This window comes from Bubalus kerabau, chromosome 6, assembly GCF_029407905.1.
Source record: "Bubalus kerabau isolate K-KA32 ecotype Philippines breed swamp buffalo chromosome 6, PCC_UOA_SB_1v2, whole genome shotgun sequence".
Classification (NCBI taxonomy): domain Eukaryota; kingdom Metazoa; phylum Chordata; class Mammalia; order Artiodactyla; family Bovidae; genus Bubalus; species Bubalus kerabau.
In genome coordinates, this window is record NC_073629.1 from 1645587 (window position 1) to 1661944 (window position 16358).

Here is a 16358-nt window from a genome sequence, read left to right on the forward strand (position 1 = left end):
CGGAGCCTGAATGAAAGAAAGTCTTCCTGGCCTGGTGATGACTGTTCCACCTAAAACACAAATGGATTTCTTTAATCCCCAGTGTGAAGTCCTAGTCTCAACTATAGTGATACATCGCTGAACCACAGTGTTTCGAGAAGAGAGCATTGAACACCCAGGCTGCAGCCCCAACAAGGAACAGGGTCCTGCGTTCACTTCATGAATTCCCCACCAGGAGTCGCCAATAACAATGCCTGGGAATAGGGTCTCTATGTTCTCACTGCTGCTGCTGCTGCTGCTACGTCGCTTTAGTCGTGTCCGACTCTGTGCAATCCCATAGACGGCAGCCCACCAGGCTTCCCGTCCCTGCTATGTTCTCACAAAACAGATCAAATATATGATTAACAGGGAACTGGTGAGACTTTTGATACCATCACACATGCTCCTTCAGTATCACATTCTTGTCATTTTTATTGCTCCTTCATCTGCTACTATAAGGTATGTAAGATAGAGTTTTATTTCTACATTCACATCCCACCTATTCCATTCCTTTTTCTAGTAAGGAAGAACGGCATATTTCCCCCTTTCACCACACACACCCACAGCCAAGCTCACATTCTCAAAACTCTTGCCTAGATATGTGCATGCATATATAAACAACCCAAAGACATATATAAATAAATCCATGTATTGTTTAGGGGGTATACATCTCTGTGAAGAGATTAGATAGGTAGATAGACAGAGAGTATATAGATCTCAAAATAACTGACACACATATCTCCCAAACTCTGCTAAAATACAAAACTTATTATAGTATCAGTCTTCACTAGATTACAAGATTTAGAAGCTACATTCAATTTAAAAATAGTTTTTGAAAAAATGTATATATCAAATATTAATACTATTCTGGAGTTAGAAAAACTGTAATGAGGTGATAAAAACTGAGGTACCAGTGGTGAGATAGGCCTTTTAGTCTGGAAAACTACTTTTTGAAGTCAGAGTAGATAAGAGTATGGTCTAAGAGACCTCCAGAAAAACGACTGCTCCAACTACCAAATCTGCATGTTGAGATACTGAAATAAATCTGAATAAGGAGCAACTCTAAAGATTAAAATTTATTTGGATGAGCATCTTTCAGCAGGAGTGTGTGAAGGGGGGAGAGAGTATGTTAAGAAAGGGGTAGTCAGGCCCCCTGTTCCTAGCGAAGCTTCCTGCACTCTCTCAACAGAACGTTTAAGCAAGAGCTATTCAAGGAGAACAGGCCAACGACCCACTCCATCCCTCCTGAGTAGGGGAGGAGACCCTGGGTTTCCATTCAAGTCAGGGAAGGATGTCCTTATTATGTAGGTTGTATATCATGATGCCCAGTGCACTTCCCAGGAGATATCTGATTCATGCTCGGGGCTCCCCTTCTGGAAGCACAAACTTTATCTTCCCAGGATAAACCAGAGGGCAGGCACTGCTCAGGTATCACTGCTCTGCTTTCAGGAAGAGGAAATGAAGTGCAGACCTTTGAAACCTCTTGACATTCTGCCTCCCCAAAGGACTTGCTGCCTGCCTCTGCCTCCCTGTCCCCTGACAGAAGGAGATGAGCTGAAAATTCCTAACTAGAGAATTACCAGATGGGAAAGCTCCTGGTAAATTACCAGATGGGATAGCTCCAGATGGGGAGCTTCCCTGGTGGCTCAGACAGTAAAATCATCTGCTTGCAATGCTGGAGACCTGGTTTCAATATCTGAGTCCCTGGAGAAGGAAAATCCTGGAAAATTCCATGGATGGAGGAACCTCACAGGCTACAGTCCATGGGGTCACAAAGAGTCTGACACGACTAAGTGACTTTGCTTTCACTTTCAAAGCTCCTGTTGCTGGAACAGACACATATTTTTAAATGTTTCAATAATTATCTCTTCTAGTCCAGTGTTTTCAAAATTGGTTGACCAGTCAAATTTGGACCAAGCTGAAAGGTTGTTTCAGGGTCTCCATACAATTTCAGGTCTTCTGTAACTTACAGGATGTATATTTCCAGTGATACTACTTTGATTCTAGCCACCTGAAATGAGTTTTTACTTACATTTGAGAACTGTGAAAACTTAGGAATAATAAAAAGGCTATCACTTTATATAAACACAATCTGATTAGCTAAATGCCAGTCCAGTTCTGAGGTCAGCTGTAGGGATAAGTGGGTGTGGATCTGGGCCCCACAGGTTGACCAGTATCCCTGGGGAGTTGCCAACACAGCAAATTGTTTTAAATAAGTTTTCTTAAAAAAAAAAGAAAAAAAAAGGTCCATCAAGTGACACAAACTCAAGCTGATCAAAGTCTTCTGCCCTCAGATCCACTCTCCGTCTGCAACAGTGTGGAGGTTGGGAAATGGCACCCTGTGTCTTCAGGCTGACTTCAGACTCTCAGCCCATCGTGTCCTGCAATGGCTTCCTTTGCTGCTACTATAATCCTTGCTGCTACTTTCAAAGACATGGCTCCAGCAGCTTCATCACTAGAAGCAATGTGCTCTTCACATTTTAGTGTCCTGGACAGGAGTGTTATCCTGAGAGCAAAAGAGGAAGGAATAAATTAGGAGGAGGGTAGGGAAATCTGGACACTCAGCTTGTCTTCCTGGGGATGCTAAGTCAGGTAACCACAGTAATAGTGATAAATATACTGTCAACACATTTATTCCTCACAAAAGCAATATGAGTTTGGCACTTCTATTTACTCTGTTTTATAGGTGGGTTAATTAAGGCACAGGGAGGTCAAGTGACTTCCCCTAGGTTATGCAGCTAGCAAGTGGGGGAGTCAGGATTTAAACCCCGGGATCGGAGCTTGGGCTCTCAACAAGGACACTGCCTTTTCCATGAGCCTCCCATGTCCTCGCTGCCCTAGCTTCTCCCCTCATCACTCATTCCCTTTAATTTCATCATTCTGAAACACTGCTGAAGAATCAAAGAGAAAGAAGAAAAGTTCCTCATGAGCAGGAATGTATATGGGTAAAAAGGAGTTTCAGGTTCAGTTGAAAGTAACTGAAGAAACAAAGTAAGCAGCAGTCTGGTTTGGGGAGTGTGGAATGAGGGGCTGCTGGGCCTGTGGGGTGCGGCTGGGACCATGTGAGAGCCTGGCTGGTGCTAAGCAGTCAGGAGAGGCCAGGAGGTGATGGGGAGGACCAGGTGCAGGAGTCATGACACTGCCCAGAGGCCAAGAAAGGGCCAGGGCAGCCCAGCCAGACAGAGGTCAAAGGATGGATGTGGTTTCTAGGGTGGGTTGCCAGCATCGGCTATTTCAAAGATGTGAGGATGACAAGAGCAGAGAGATGTCAGGTCTTTGGTGGATGAGAGGGCATGACTGAGCTTCAAAGTCATTGGTAAGTGTGAGGGTCAGAGAGCAGAGTTGAGAGATTTATCTTTAGGATTAGAGATAAATTTTTGTAGGCAGAAAGGGGCGAGCTAGTGAGGTGTTAGAAATACAGACGGGTAACCGAACAGGAAAATCTTGGTCTAACCCCCTCACTTAAAAGGCACACGTATGCTCTACAAATATCTTGTAGAAAAGTCCAGAAAACGATTGATACAGCAAACAAGGGGGGTAATCTTATCAAGGATAAAGGGCCTCTCCTCGGATTCACAGGGAAAAGAGACTCTTTGAGGATGTGAAGCAGGTGACAAACAGGCCGGTCTTCCTTTTGGGTAAACAGGAGATGAGGTCATTTGCGAAGCAGGAGAGGAAGAGGCAGGCAGTGAGCTGGGGGAACAGGGATGAAAATAGGATGACAGAGAAGCAGTGAAAGGGTGTCCCTGCAGAGGATGGACATGGGTCAGCCAGGTTGGTAAGAGTTTATAACAGATGCAGGCAGCATGGTTTTGTGCATCCCACCACTGACATTCAGGAGGTGGGTGTCAGAATGACTGGACTTTGGGCATTAATACAGAAAACCAGAGCAGGTCCATGGTGAAACTAAGATTACGGTGCAGAAGGACAACAAAAACATGTAGAAGGACAGCTCATAAGTGACTGTCTCCAAGGGACAGGAATCGTCCAAAGTCACAGAGCTCAAGTTGACACAAAGGATATCAGCCCTACTCATCAGAATAAACTGCTTCACAAAAGAACCTCTGTATAAATCCAGATAATTTATTTAATCTGGGAGGGGCACTGCTTCTAATTCTCTTTTGGTCTTCTCAATCCTGGCCAAGGTTAGAACCAAAATGCCTCAGGCAATGGTGCCAAAGGATTTCCTGGTGAGGACAACTATGACGTAGGCCCCTTGGGTCACAGGCTTCCCCAGGGTACCATACCTGTCCCAGGTCTTTCCTGGATCAGGCAGAAGCAGCAAGCACTAAAGAAATGCTTTTCTAGTACCTCCCACCCCACCCCCCGCCGACCTCCACATCTAACCCCCATCTTCTTTGATTGGTAGAAATATATTGATCAGATCAACTACATAAGAATATACTCAATGTCAAAGACTGTCAAGAGGAAGGGATAAGTGTATGCAGGAATTAAAAAAAATATATCTTGTCCAAAATAACTGCAACTCAGCCCATCAAACCCAAATAGGACTGAAAATATGAACACTGAGTGATTTATGGTGATTATGCCTACTAAAAGAGAAGGCACAAAGGGAAAGATGAGGGCAGAGATTCAAAATTCATTCTCACAGATCACAAAAATTTACTGTATAGCACAAGGAACTATATTTGATATCTTGTAATAACCTATAATAGAGAAGAATGAAAAAAAGAACACACATGTATACACATATATATGTATAATCAAATACTTTGCTGCACACCTGAAACTAGCACAATGTAGTAAATCCATTAAAAAAAATCCATTCTCCATACTCCCATGTTGCTAGAATCTTTACAATGAGAATTTATTCTGTGTACTATGTAATAAAAATTAGACAGCTTATCCAGTCATTTTAGATACAGGTCAGTTGGAAAATGATTCTAACATTTATTAATTTAGTTCATTAATTTATTAATTGACATTAATAAAATAGGCAAAGTAGGAGAAAGTCTTTGCTATGTCTTCCAGCTTCTATTTTAAAATTACACTAGGAATCTGTAGACCATACCTTTTGTTTACCTTACCAAATTTTGCCAATTCTTAAAGAAGAGTAGATAAACTGAAAAGTCCCAGTGAATAGCATATTATTATTGGTTTGATTCAAGGGAAAAAGGGGAAGTTTGGAGGTACAGTTTCTGGGAAAGACATTATTTTCAACTGAGTCTTTTTGCTGTTCACTTGGCACCTCACACACATACCCATATTTATCCCTGTATATTAAAGAATTTAACATACTAAATCCTCAAGAATTTTTTCAAGAAGTTATCATTCTTCAATTAAAATCTCCTTGGGAGTGGATGTGTGTGTGTTGCCAACACACACACACACACACACACACACACACACACACTATAACTAGTACAGTGTTCTGCATATAGTGAGGATATGACACATGCAATTAAATGAGAAATGAGACGCTGTTACGCTCTTGTAAAGAGGCAGCACCTCACATTTAAGTAATAAAAAAATGAAAATAGTGTCTTGAAAATCAAAATATCCAAAATTTTAAAGTATTACTATTGAAGAAAGAACATTCAAAAGTTACATTAGGACGTGAACACTAACAATTTGGAGTATAAAAACACAACCACAAAGAAGCGGGACTGGAAGGGTGTACACACGCCAGGCCTATGTAATCTGGGCACAGTCCTAAATGACAGCTCTCATATGGCATTTGAGAGCTACAGGCTCTCAGTCTGTTCAACCAATTTTGTGCTTATAAAATTACTTCACCTAGTTGCTTCAAGGATCTAGATATTAACCACTGAAAAAACCAAACCAAATCAAAAACACTGGCAGGGTTGGGGTACAGCGAGGGTGAGAGTCAGGGAAAGCTTGGCAGGGGCCCCCATGCAGAGAAGGGCCTCACAGAGGGTTTGGAATCTGTGTTTTGAGCGCCTTGGAAGCCATGGAACAAGGGGGAGCAGAGGTGAGTGAGTTGTCTTCCTCCAAAGATATGTCCAGTCCTAACCCCCAGTACGTGTGCATGTGACCTTATTTGGAAAGGGGATCTTTGTAGACGTACTTAAAGATCTCAAGATGAGATCACTTAGGGTGGGCCCACATCCAATGACCGGGGTCCTTATAAGAGAGAGGAGAGGGAGTTTTGAGGCACACAGAGACAGACCATGTGAAGACAGAGTCAGAGGTTGGGGTGATAAGTCTACAAACCTGGGAATGCCAAGAATTGCTGACAACCATCAGAAGCTGGAAAAGGCAAGACAGGATTCTCAGGGTTGCCAGCAGTCAGCAGAAGTTAGGAGAAAGGCATGGAGCAGAATCATCCTCCAAGCCTCCATAAGGAAGCAACCCAACCAATACCCTGCATTTGGAGTTCTGGCCTCCAGAACTGTGGGACACATTTGCATTGTTTTTAAGCTGCGAATTTGTGGTAATTTGTTATGACAGCCCTAAAGACATGAGTAATTTTAATTACTAAAATCTAGAGTAAACACACAAGCACACCTCTTTGGTTGCTGTACAGAGAATGGACTAGGTAGGCGGAAAAAAAGGAAGCAGGAAGTCAGATAAGAGGTTAATGCAGTCGGACGCTGATGGTGGCTTGAGTGAATGAATGAACTAATACAAAGGGAAGGGGGAAACACTGGAGGGTGACTTTGTTGATGAGATTGTCAGGGGTGGTGGTAGGGGATGCGACACAGAACTTTTCTTGTGGAAGGCTGGTCTTGCTCCTGAGGCATAGGTAGGTGAGGTCAAGGTACGCTTCCTGGGAGTGGTGGAAGGAGCCAGGTGAATAAATGCAGGCCCAGCAGGAAGGAAGGGACTGAGGCACTCCCCCTACCCATGTGCAGTAGGAATCTAACCCCTGTGCATGAATAGGTGTAACATAAAGTGTAGTAAAGCCACTCAGTCGTGTCTGACTCTTGGTGACCCCATGGCCTGTAGCCTACCAGGCTCCTCCGTCCATGGGATTTTCCAGGCAAGACTACTGGAGTGGGTTGCCATTTCCTTCTCCAGGGGATCTTCCCCACCCAGGGATTGAACCCAGGTCTCCTGCATTATAGGCAGACACTTTTACTGTCTGAGCCATCAGGGAAGTCACACAGATGGAACATAAAGCCTCCTCTATTCATTTTGTGTGCTTTCTTTTTTAAAAATTATTTCATTTTATTTTTAATTGGAGTATAGCTTATATTAAAAATTTTTATTCTATTTTTTTATTGTAGTCACAAAACCTCCTTTAAAGGCCTAAATCAAAAGCTACCCTCACCCTGAACTCCACTGGCACTCTCCACATACAAATTGTTTTCCCCAACTTGTGCTCCAGGCTTCCTTAGGAGAAGCCCTGCCTTCTTGACTGCACCCTAAGGAATTGCTGGTCTCAGGTGCTAGACTGTGAGTTTGCTATGGAAGGAGTACCTCCTTTGCTCTTGAAATCCACCACAGCAGTGAGCCCAGGCCCAGACACTACATCAGGAGGCCTTGATGTGTGGGTCTCAGTCATACCTAGAAAGATGCCAGGACTGCGAGGCAGTAAGAGACAGAGCATAAGACACACTTTCCTTTCTGTTGCTCCCCATCAGTGACAGCCTGTCTCAATCCAGCACCTGTGCTACTGCACACCTGGCTGGCTGGTGACAGATGTAAGTGGTAGGGCATGGGGAAAAGGGTGAGCTGGCCCTGCCCTGTCCTGGGGGCTGGGAGTGGGGTGGGAGGGACAAGCCGGGCTGCCCACCTCTGTCCTGGGGACCTCGCTGCTGGTGTCCGGCTGGGCGTGGGCTCCAGAGTCGGGGCTGCAGCCTGGCTTGAGGCTGGCCTCTTCATCTTGCTTTCCCTCGCTGGTCCCCTGCTCTGGGCTGTGGCCGCCCACCCCTCCTCCAGGAGGGGGTTGAGGGGGCTCCTCCTCCACGGCTCCCTCCTCCAGCTCCTTTGTGTCTTGGCTGCTTTGTCCGGGCTCCTCCTCTTCACTGGCCACCCTCTCCTTCACCTCTGTAGGCTCTTCCGCCTGCTCTCCAGCCGGTCTCTCCTCTTTGGGGCTCCCACACCCATCCTCCGCCTCTGAGCTGGAGGCTTGGGCTGGATGCTGCCCAGCCTCCTCCTCAGAGCCCCCCACAATCTTCTCCGGCTCCTGGGCTTCCCCCATGGCCCTGCTCTTCTCCTCCAGCTTCTCTGTCCTGCTGGATGTCCTCCTCAGAGGAGGGGATCCTGGGGCTTTGCTCTTGGCTGGGAACACCTCGTCCCCACTCTCCTCCTTGGCACCATTCTCCTGGGAAGGCTCCACGGCCCTGAACTCTCCCAGTTCCCCACAGTCTGACTGGGACCTTCGGAATCTCCGGGAGGGAGGGCGCCTTTTTATGGAGCCCCTTGTCCGCACCTGGAAGAAAGTGTTAAGGAGTGTACATCTGTGAAAACGGCCAAGGCGAGGACGCATGTTCTTTCAATGCCAGTTTCACAAGCCCCACCTGAGGATCATTTGATTTTCCATGAGGATGTAGCACTGTTTGCTATTTATTAGAGGTAGAGCCCTATGGGGTTATGGTATTATATGGTAACCTGCAGAATTTTTCAGAGAAGGCAATGGCACCCCACTCCAGTACTCTTGCCTGGAAAATCCCATGGATGGAGGAGCCTGGTAGGCTGTAGTCCATGGGGTCGCTAAGAGTCGGACACAACTGAGTGACTTCCCTTTCACTTTTCACTTTCATGCATTGGAGAAGGAAATGGCAACCCACTCCAGTGTTCTTGCCTGGAGAATCCCAGGGACGGTGGAGCCTGACGGGCTGCCGTCTATGGGGTCGCACAGAGTCAGACACGACTGAAGCGACTTAGCAGCAGCAGCAGCAGAATTTTTTATGTGTGGATGAAGATAAAAATGCTTTCTGTCCAATAAGAAAAGATACCCTAAGATTTTATTGGTCTGTAAAACATCAATCAGTTTGGTGTCTAACTTAGCAATTTTATTCTCACATTTGTTCTATTTAATTGCCTATAAATAACCAGTTCTTTGAATGAGCTTTACCACCTTATAGATTTCCTCATAAATTAACAAGTTGAACAAAATCTCTATTTCATATTAGTCATGTTTTAACATTTTGAGGACGCTACTTTGACAAAGGTGAGTGGAAAGTGTGTGAAACTCAGAACTAGGCCTCACCTTCGTCCACTGGACTTCATCAGAAGTTCAGTGGGCATGTTTATATCAGATGCCCTACTTTATTCACATGATCTGTCCTTTAAAAATTAATGTGCAAAGTAGGGACTTCTCTGATAACCCAGCAGTTAAGAGTGCCCCCTGCCAGTGATCCCTGGCTGGGAAACTAAGATGCCACACGCCACGTAACATTTTGCGTTTGTCAATCCTCGTTTCGTCTCAGTGGTTTAGAATGCTATGCTATGCTACGCTAAGTCACTTCAGTCGTGTCCGACTCTGTGTGACCCCATAGATGGCAGCCCACCAGCCTCCCCCGCCCCTGGGATTCTCCAGGCAAGAACACTGGAGTGGGTTGCCATTTCCTTCTCCAGTGCATGAAAGTGAAAAGTGAAAGTGAAGTTGCTCAGTCGTGTCCGACTCTTAGCGACCCCATGGACTGCAGCCCACCAGGCTCCTCCGTCCATGGGATTTTCCAGGCAAGAGTACTGGAGTGGGGTGCCATTGCCTTCTCCGGGTTTAGAATGAGTGCTTGGTTTTAAAAGAGCTTCCCAGAAACTTTGCTGAGACCACAGAGAGGCTAGCCTGCATGCCATCAAGGCCTCAGTCCTCACGGCCTGCAGGGTTCAGAAATAATCCCATCTGCTCCCTTACTGCTGTCACAAGACCCAATATTAGGGCTCTCCCCGGGGTTCCTCTCTGCCCCCAGGGGTCTCTCCATTGTTCTGGGCTGAAGGATCCCTATTCTGCCCCCAGCCAGCAGGCTCAAGCCCACCCCATCACCTCTTTGTTTCCTTGGGCTCTACCTGTTTCTGCATATTTGATCTCTTTTTCTTAGATGGATTCTCTGGAAGGGTCCAGAAGATCCTGCTCTCTCCATCCATAATTCTAAAGTCACATACATTTATTAATACCATTTCCTGGCATTGGAGCCCTTTAACTCTTAGCCTCTCCCTGGCTCTGGCCCAAATTTGCTGGGTGTATTGTTGGAGTGTATTGGATTGTATGCACCTCTGATTCCCTGATTCTTACCTCCTTCCAGTAGGGCAGGGATCTGATGAAACTACACAGAGTACCAGGTAGCATCCACAGAAACAAGCCTTGTTACACATCCTTTTGCAAAGGAAACAGTTTGGATGTGTGCTGGGGTGTGCGAGCAGGCTAAGTCGTTTCAGTTTTGTCTGACTCTTGTGACCCTATAGACAGTAGCCCTCCAGGCTCCTCTGCCTATGGATTCTCCAGGCAAGAATACTAGAGTGGGTTGCCATGTTCTCTTCCAGGGGATCTTCCTGACCTAGGGATCGATTCTGCATCTCTTACGTCTCCTGCATTGGCAAGCAGGTTCTTTACCACTAGCGCCACCTGGGAAGCCCTTTAACTAGGGCAAGATGCAGCAAAAATTATTTGAGCCTCTTCTGGGTCACTTGGGAGTATTCAAATCAAGTCAGGACAGGTCAATCTAGTGACCCTGTCCTCCTTTTTGCTGAGTCACTGCTTTTGACATATGTCTCAGCTGGGGTCAGTTGTGAATTCCCCCCTCTCTCTCCACAAAGGATGGCGAACTCACTCCCTCCCCATGCCTGCCTTTCAGGTGAGGGGAGCAAGTTGCAGGGAGAGGGGATGAGAGAGACAGGCTAGGTAGAGGGTGATCTTAGTTCAGGGATCACTTGCCAGAAAGAGGAGACATATCCTTTGTTAAAAAGCACTCTGACCACAGCTAAGGTGTGTCCTCCTTTTTCCAGGACAACAGCAGGGTAGAGATAATTCAGGATTGCCCAGCACCCACGTTTCCACAGACATTATAAAAAAAGACATTACAATACTTAGGACCCAGACAGTACCTTATTGTAACAGGGCAGATGACTGCCTTCAGGAGGCTGGTCAAAGCTGACGGGCACCTCCTCTGGTTCGCTGGGCCGAGATCGCACTCCAGGGCTGCTGGGGGTAGAAGGCGGGCTGTGAAATGGTGACACCATGGCCTTGAATCCAGGACTCTTGGGAGAGGCCCCAGGAAGCAGGGCTGCTGGATCAAAGACTAAATTGGCCTGTTGGGAAAGATGAGGAATTTCAGGTAAGGATAGAGAGAAGATGAAAGTTCTACTCTAGCATGTTGATTTCCTGGCCTTAGAACTGACTGAGACTAGGTACCATGAGGCTTTTCTTACTTCCTAACCAATTATCCATTGTCACAGCAAGTCCTGCTCCTGGAAGACCTGCTTACTCTCTCTACCTTTTGCTACCTGGCTTACTCCAGCCTGCGTTCCAGAATGCCCAGGAAGTACTGATTTGATCTAAGAAAAATGCATGGAACAGTCCCAATTTATAGACAAAGAGGCCAAAATAGCAACTGCCAGGACTTGCAGGCACCAGGATCTCACACTAAGTCAGCACCTTCACCATCCTTCTCATCAGAGTCAGGAGCAGTTACCACTTACAGGATGCCTCCTCTTTGCTGGGCATGTGCAGTTTCCCCCTCTACCCTACACATTCAGTTTTGTTCCCAAGGCACAAATTAGCAAAGTGTTTAAGGAATCTGCTCTGGGATTCAAGCCCGGTCTCTTAGTCCGGGCTCAGCCTCCAAGTAAGTACAGGGTCTTCCTCAGAAGACAACCAGAATGATGGACGGAGCAGGCCACCAAGCCCCTCCAGGGGGAGCTGGCAGTGCAGATGCAAGTGTGTGCCCCAACCTGGGCATCACAGTGCAGTTGAAACCAGACTAAAGTGAACCCTGAGGGCAAGCAAAGAGGAGGGGTTACCTAAAGGTAACCAGGGCCTAAGGGAGTCATGAGGTTGGTTCGGGGAGGAGGCAGGTGGTCCTAGATCTATCCAACTGCCTCAGAGAAAGTGCAGGAGGGATTGAATGTGAGTGCCCTGAGTCCTCTAGGATCATCTAGGGGAATGGCTCCTCCAGCTCTACCCTCTACGTTTCCAAATCATTGCCCAGCTGCATCGGCCAGAGCGGAAAAGCCTGCAGCGAGGTCTGCTGGGAAGGGACCAGGCTTGAGGGCAGACGATGCTCTCCACGCAGACACATCTGACTCCAGATATCTACTCTTTCACTTGATAGCTGTGTGACCTACAGGGAGTTCAGTAGCCTTTCCGTATCTTGGATTCTTTATTTGCTCAATTGACTGAGCCTGACCTTCAGAGTCTCTTATGCTCTGGTCCCATTACTCTCTCCTGTCATTATCTGACCCACACCTTCTTCCTCCAGACTTTCCTTGGTGTTACCCTCCTGTCAGCCAAGGCTCTGTCATCCTGAAGAGCTCCTACAAGGTACTTTAGGACTTGCAAAGTATAGAACATTATACATGTTTAAGATGACGTTAGTACTTCTATTGTGATTTTAAGGAAGAATTTATAACATAGACAAGATTGTGTCATGGTAAAATTAAAAATATAAAAGTTAAATAGCAACACTGTGAGCCCATGCCACGTCTAAGAGCAGCATATGGCAGGTACCAAGGGACAGGTTTGGACCCCACAGGCTGAGGGAGCTGATGTACTGGGATGGCTCGGAGGGCTTCCTGGCAGTGGGGAGGTTAACTGGGCGTTAAAAGAGGTCTTCTTCCCCTTTCAATGTCAAGCTGGGAAATTCTCTCTGTAAGACTGCTCACAGGCTTCGCTGGTGGCTCAGTGGTAAAGAATCCACCTGCCAATGCAGGAGACACAGGTACGACCCCTGGTCCAGGAAGATCCCCTGTGCCCGGGAGTAACTAAGTCCAGGCACCACAACTATTGAGCATGTGCTCTAGAGCTGGGCAAGTGCAACTACTGAGCACAACTAGCGGATCCCTCAAGCCCTAGAGCCTGTGCTCCACAGCAAGAGCAGCCACCTTGAAGACCCAGCACAGCCAAAAATAAATAAGTAAAATTATGTATTAAAAAATACTGTTCACAAATAAAGTGGGTCTTCTAGTCAGTGGAAAACTTCTTTTAAAAAAATATTTTATTTTTATTTATTTGGCTTCACTGGTTCTCAGTTGCAGCATGCAGAATCTTTCATTGTAGCTTGCCAGATCTAGTTCTCTGACCAGGGATGCCCTGCATTGGGAGTGCAGAGTCTTAGCCACTGGATCGCCAGGCAAGTCTCTTGAACTTTGAATTACAAACTTCTCCAATGAAGAAACATCATAGTTTCTATCTCATCCAATAGAATATTTAGAAGAAAAATTGAGCTGATGATGCATTTCTTAGTTCTTTTCCTACATAGCTCCAACAAAGTAAGGTTGCTAAGGGATTCGGCCAAATTATATACTGTTACTGACACTCTTCATAAGATTAAACCATTGGAGATCAAAACCTCATATTCAGGTTTCCATGTTTCCCTAGGACACTTGTTAATGACCAGAAAAGGGGAATAAGACCAAAATGTCAAGGTACATAGTCTTTGTGATAATTTCTAGCGGTTGACTGAGGGCTGTGGTGGGCTGCTGGGAGGCGGAAGTAGGTGTCCTGCATTACACCCTCGACATCAAGGAGGGGGTGTCTGAGTTCAGGGGTCCCTTGTGAGAGATCCCTGTGAGGTACATGGGAGCCCTGCAGCCTTCTATAGTGATGAGCAGCCCACCTCTTTCCTGCAACTGAGATGGAATCAGGGCTTTTCATGATGAGTTAAACTTCAGAAAGACTCCTTCTGATCCTTCACCAGGTAGGCTGATGACCCCAAACCAGAGGTGCTTTCCTTAACCCCAAATCAGGCTGGGGGCCAAATCTCTGGGCTCTCCCGTAGCTGGGAACTACAGAGGCTGTGACTACTTGTCCTGACACATCCCTAAGAATGGCTCCACAACAAGGTTGATGAACCAATTTCATTAGTTGGACCCAGACAGGAGAATCCAGTGCAGGAGAGCCTTGCTGAGACTGCAGTGAAAGCCTGAGCATCTTCTACAGGCCTGACCCAGACATATTATGCTTGCTCCTCCTCTGCATTTCAGTTCACACTGTTCCCACACCAGGAGAACCTCCCTCCCTCCTTTCCAGCCACCCTTCTTAAGGACCAACTCAGGGAATAGGTGTTTCATAAAGCATCCGTCAATTATTCCTGACCACTCGACTTTCTTCTTGCTCTATAATTCTAGAGCAGTGGATCTCACCTAAGGTTGGGGGCGGGGGGATGATTTTGCTCCCATGAGACTTTTGGCAATATCTGCGGGCATTGTTTCTTTGTCAGTTTATTGAGTGCTGCTGGCATCCAGTGAATAAGGACTGCTGCTAAACATCTTGCAGTGTACAAGGCAGCCCCCTGAACAAAATTATCCAGCCCAAATCATGCTGAGGTTAAAAAGTCCTGGTCTAGGGACTTCTTTGGTTGGCCAGTGGTTAAGAATCTGCCTTCCAAAGCCGGGAATGTGGGTTTGATCCCTAGTCAGGGAACTAAGATCCCACATGCCTCGGAGCAATTATGTCTATGAGCTGCAACTAGAGCAAGCCCATGCTGCAACGAAGACCCAGTGCAGCCAAGTAATAATAATAAATTTAAAAAAGAAAAATCATACCAACTGTAAAAAAAAAAAAAAAGTCCTGGTCTAAAGCAGTAGGAGTCGGATAGTTACCCACAATTTAGATCTCTGGTATTTACTCTCCCATATGTCTTTTATTGTATCATATGTGAAAATCTGGGCTCCCCTATTGGCTCAGATGGTAAAGAATCTGCCTGCAATGCAGGAGACCCAGATTTGATCCTTGGGTGGGAAAGATTCCCTGTAGAAGGAAATAGCAACCCACTCCAATATTCTCGCTTGGGAAATCCCAAGGACAGAGGAGCCTGATAGGCTAAAGTCCATGGAGCTGTAGAGAATCAGACACGACTGAGTGACTAACACTAACCCTTGAAAATCTTGTCTCCACAAGATTGTGACATCAAGTGCAGTTATATGCCTCATCCACACTCCTAGGAAAGCCAGCGGGCACGGCGGTGAGGGCATGCCAGGTAACTGGCGATGAGGAAGGACAGGACGCTTTCCAAACAATGAACTTGGCCATACTGGTGTGATATCTAGCAACTGAATTTCAGCCCTGGATAAGGTTGAAGTGGTCTGTGACTGCATTCACACCTTGGAAAGGACTTGGTTACTCCTGGAGTGTTTCTTGCACTATATTGTCCTTTTCCCATAAGATATCCCATTCTCTTCAACTTCTGCTAGGTGTTGACATGAGTTCACATTTGATAGGGTCCTCATTTTAGTGTATTGCCTTTAAGTAGAGCTTCCCATCGGAGAAGACAATGGCAACCCACTCCAGTACTCTTGCCTGGAAAATCCCATGGATGGAGGGGCCTGGTAGGCTGCAGTTGATGGGGTTGCTAGGAGTCGGACACAACTGAGCGACTTCACTTTCACTTTCACGCGTTGGAGAAGGAAATGGCAACCCACTCCAGTGTTTGTGCCTGGAGAATCCCAGGGACGGGGGAGCCTGGTGGGCTGCCGTCTTTGGGGTGGCACAGAGTCAGACACGACTGAAGCGACTTAGCAGCAGCAGCAGAGCTTCGCATCCTTCACGGCACTTTAATCACTAATTGGTTATCAAAGGTCAACTATCCAGGTGACATATGGAACTCCCTTTAGGAATCCCAAAGACATGCAAATGTTGGATAAGAGGTAGTGATAGGTAACCATTCTGGACTTACCTGAAGTTTCTCAATCAGAGGTGAGCTCTTCACTTTGACTTTAGGAGGGTGGTTTGCACTGGGCAGTGACTTCTATAAAAGCAAATGGACCAAAACAACCAAATGAGTAAGGTGAAGGGAAGTGGGGTTCTGGTTAGAGCCCAGAAGCCACAATTGGAATGAGAACAAAAAGTTGGTTTCATCACTTCACTGCTTAGCTGCAGGAACTCACTTACCTCCTCGGGTACTAGGCACAGCAGGTGCCCCCTCCCCTCTCCCTCTTCTTGCCACTAACAAGACTACCTGAATCTATGCGCTGGAGCAAGCAGGACATCCAAACACAGGAGGCCTCCTGTCCCAGGAAGGATGCCTTCATGGTCATTATGAGGGAGCAGACTATGTCTGAGGGGGATAAGATCTTCAGCCCATGACCTTAACAATGTGGGAAAACAATTGGAGGGGATTTCAAACAGAAAGGGCAAGCGACCATCCATTCTGTCTGTCACAAACATCACAAGAAACCAGAGCTGGAGTGAAACCCGACAGAGGTATTATTGAAATTGTTTCCTTGAGCCAATGATATTTTGGGAAACCTCACCA

At 46.4% G+C, this 16358-nt stretch overlaps 1 protein-coding gene across 1 annotated transcript in view; it reads right to left on the reverse strand.

The window, feature by feature from the left end:
- Nucleotides 1-651: 651 nt before the first annotated feature.
- RCSD1 (RCSD domain containing 1) overlaps nucleotides 652-16358 on the reverse strand; it is a 72721-nt gene continuing 57014 nt past the window's right edge. Inside the window, exons 4-7 of the mRNA XM_055587177.1 lie at nucleotides 15780-15851; nucleotides 10993-11196; nucleotides 7739-8377; nucleotides 652-2524 (exon numbers count right to left, since the gene is read on the reverse strand). Of these exons, the coding sequence (XP_055443152.1) occupies nucleotides 2492-2524; nucleotides 7739-8377; nucleotides 10993-11196; nucleotides 15780-15851 (948 nt within the window). The 3' untranslated portion in view covers nucleotides 652-2491. The remainder of the gene's footprint in view (nucleotides 2525-7738; nucleotides 8378-10992; nucleotides 11197-15779; nucleotides 15852-16358) is intronic.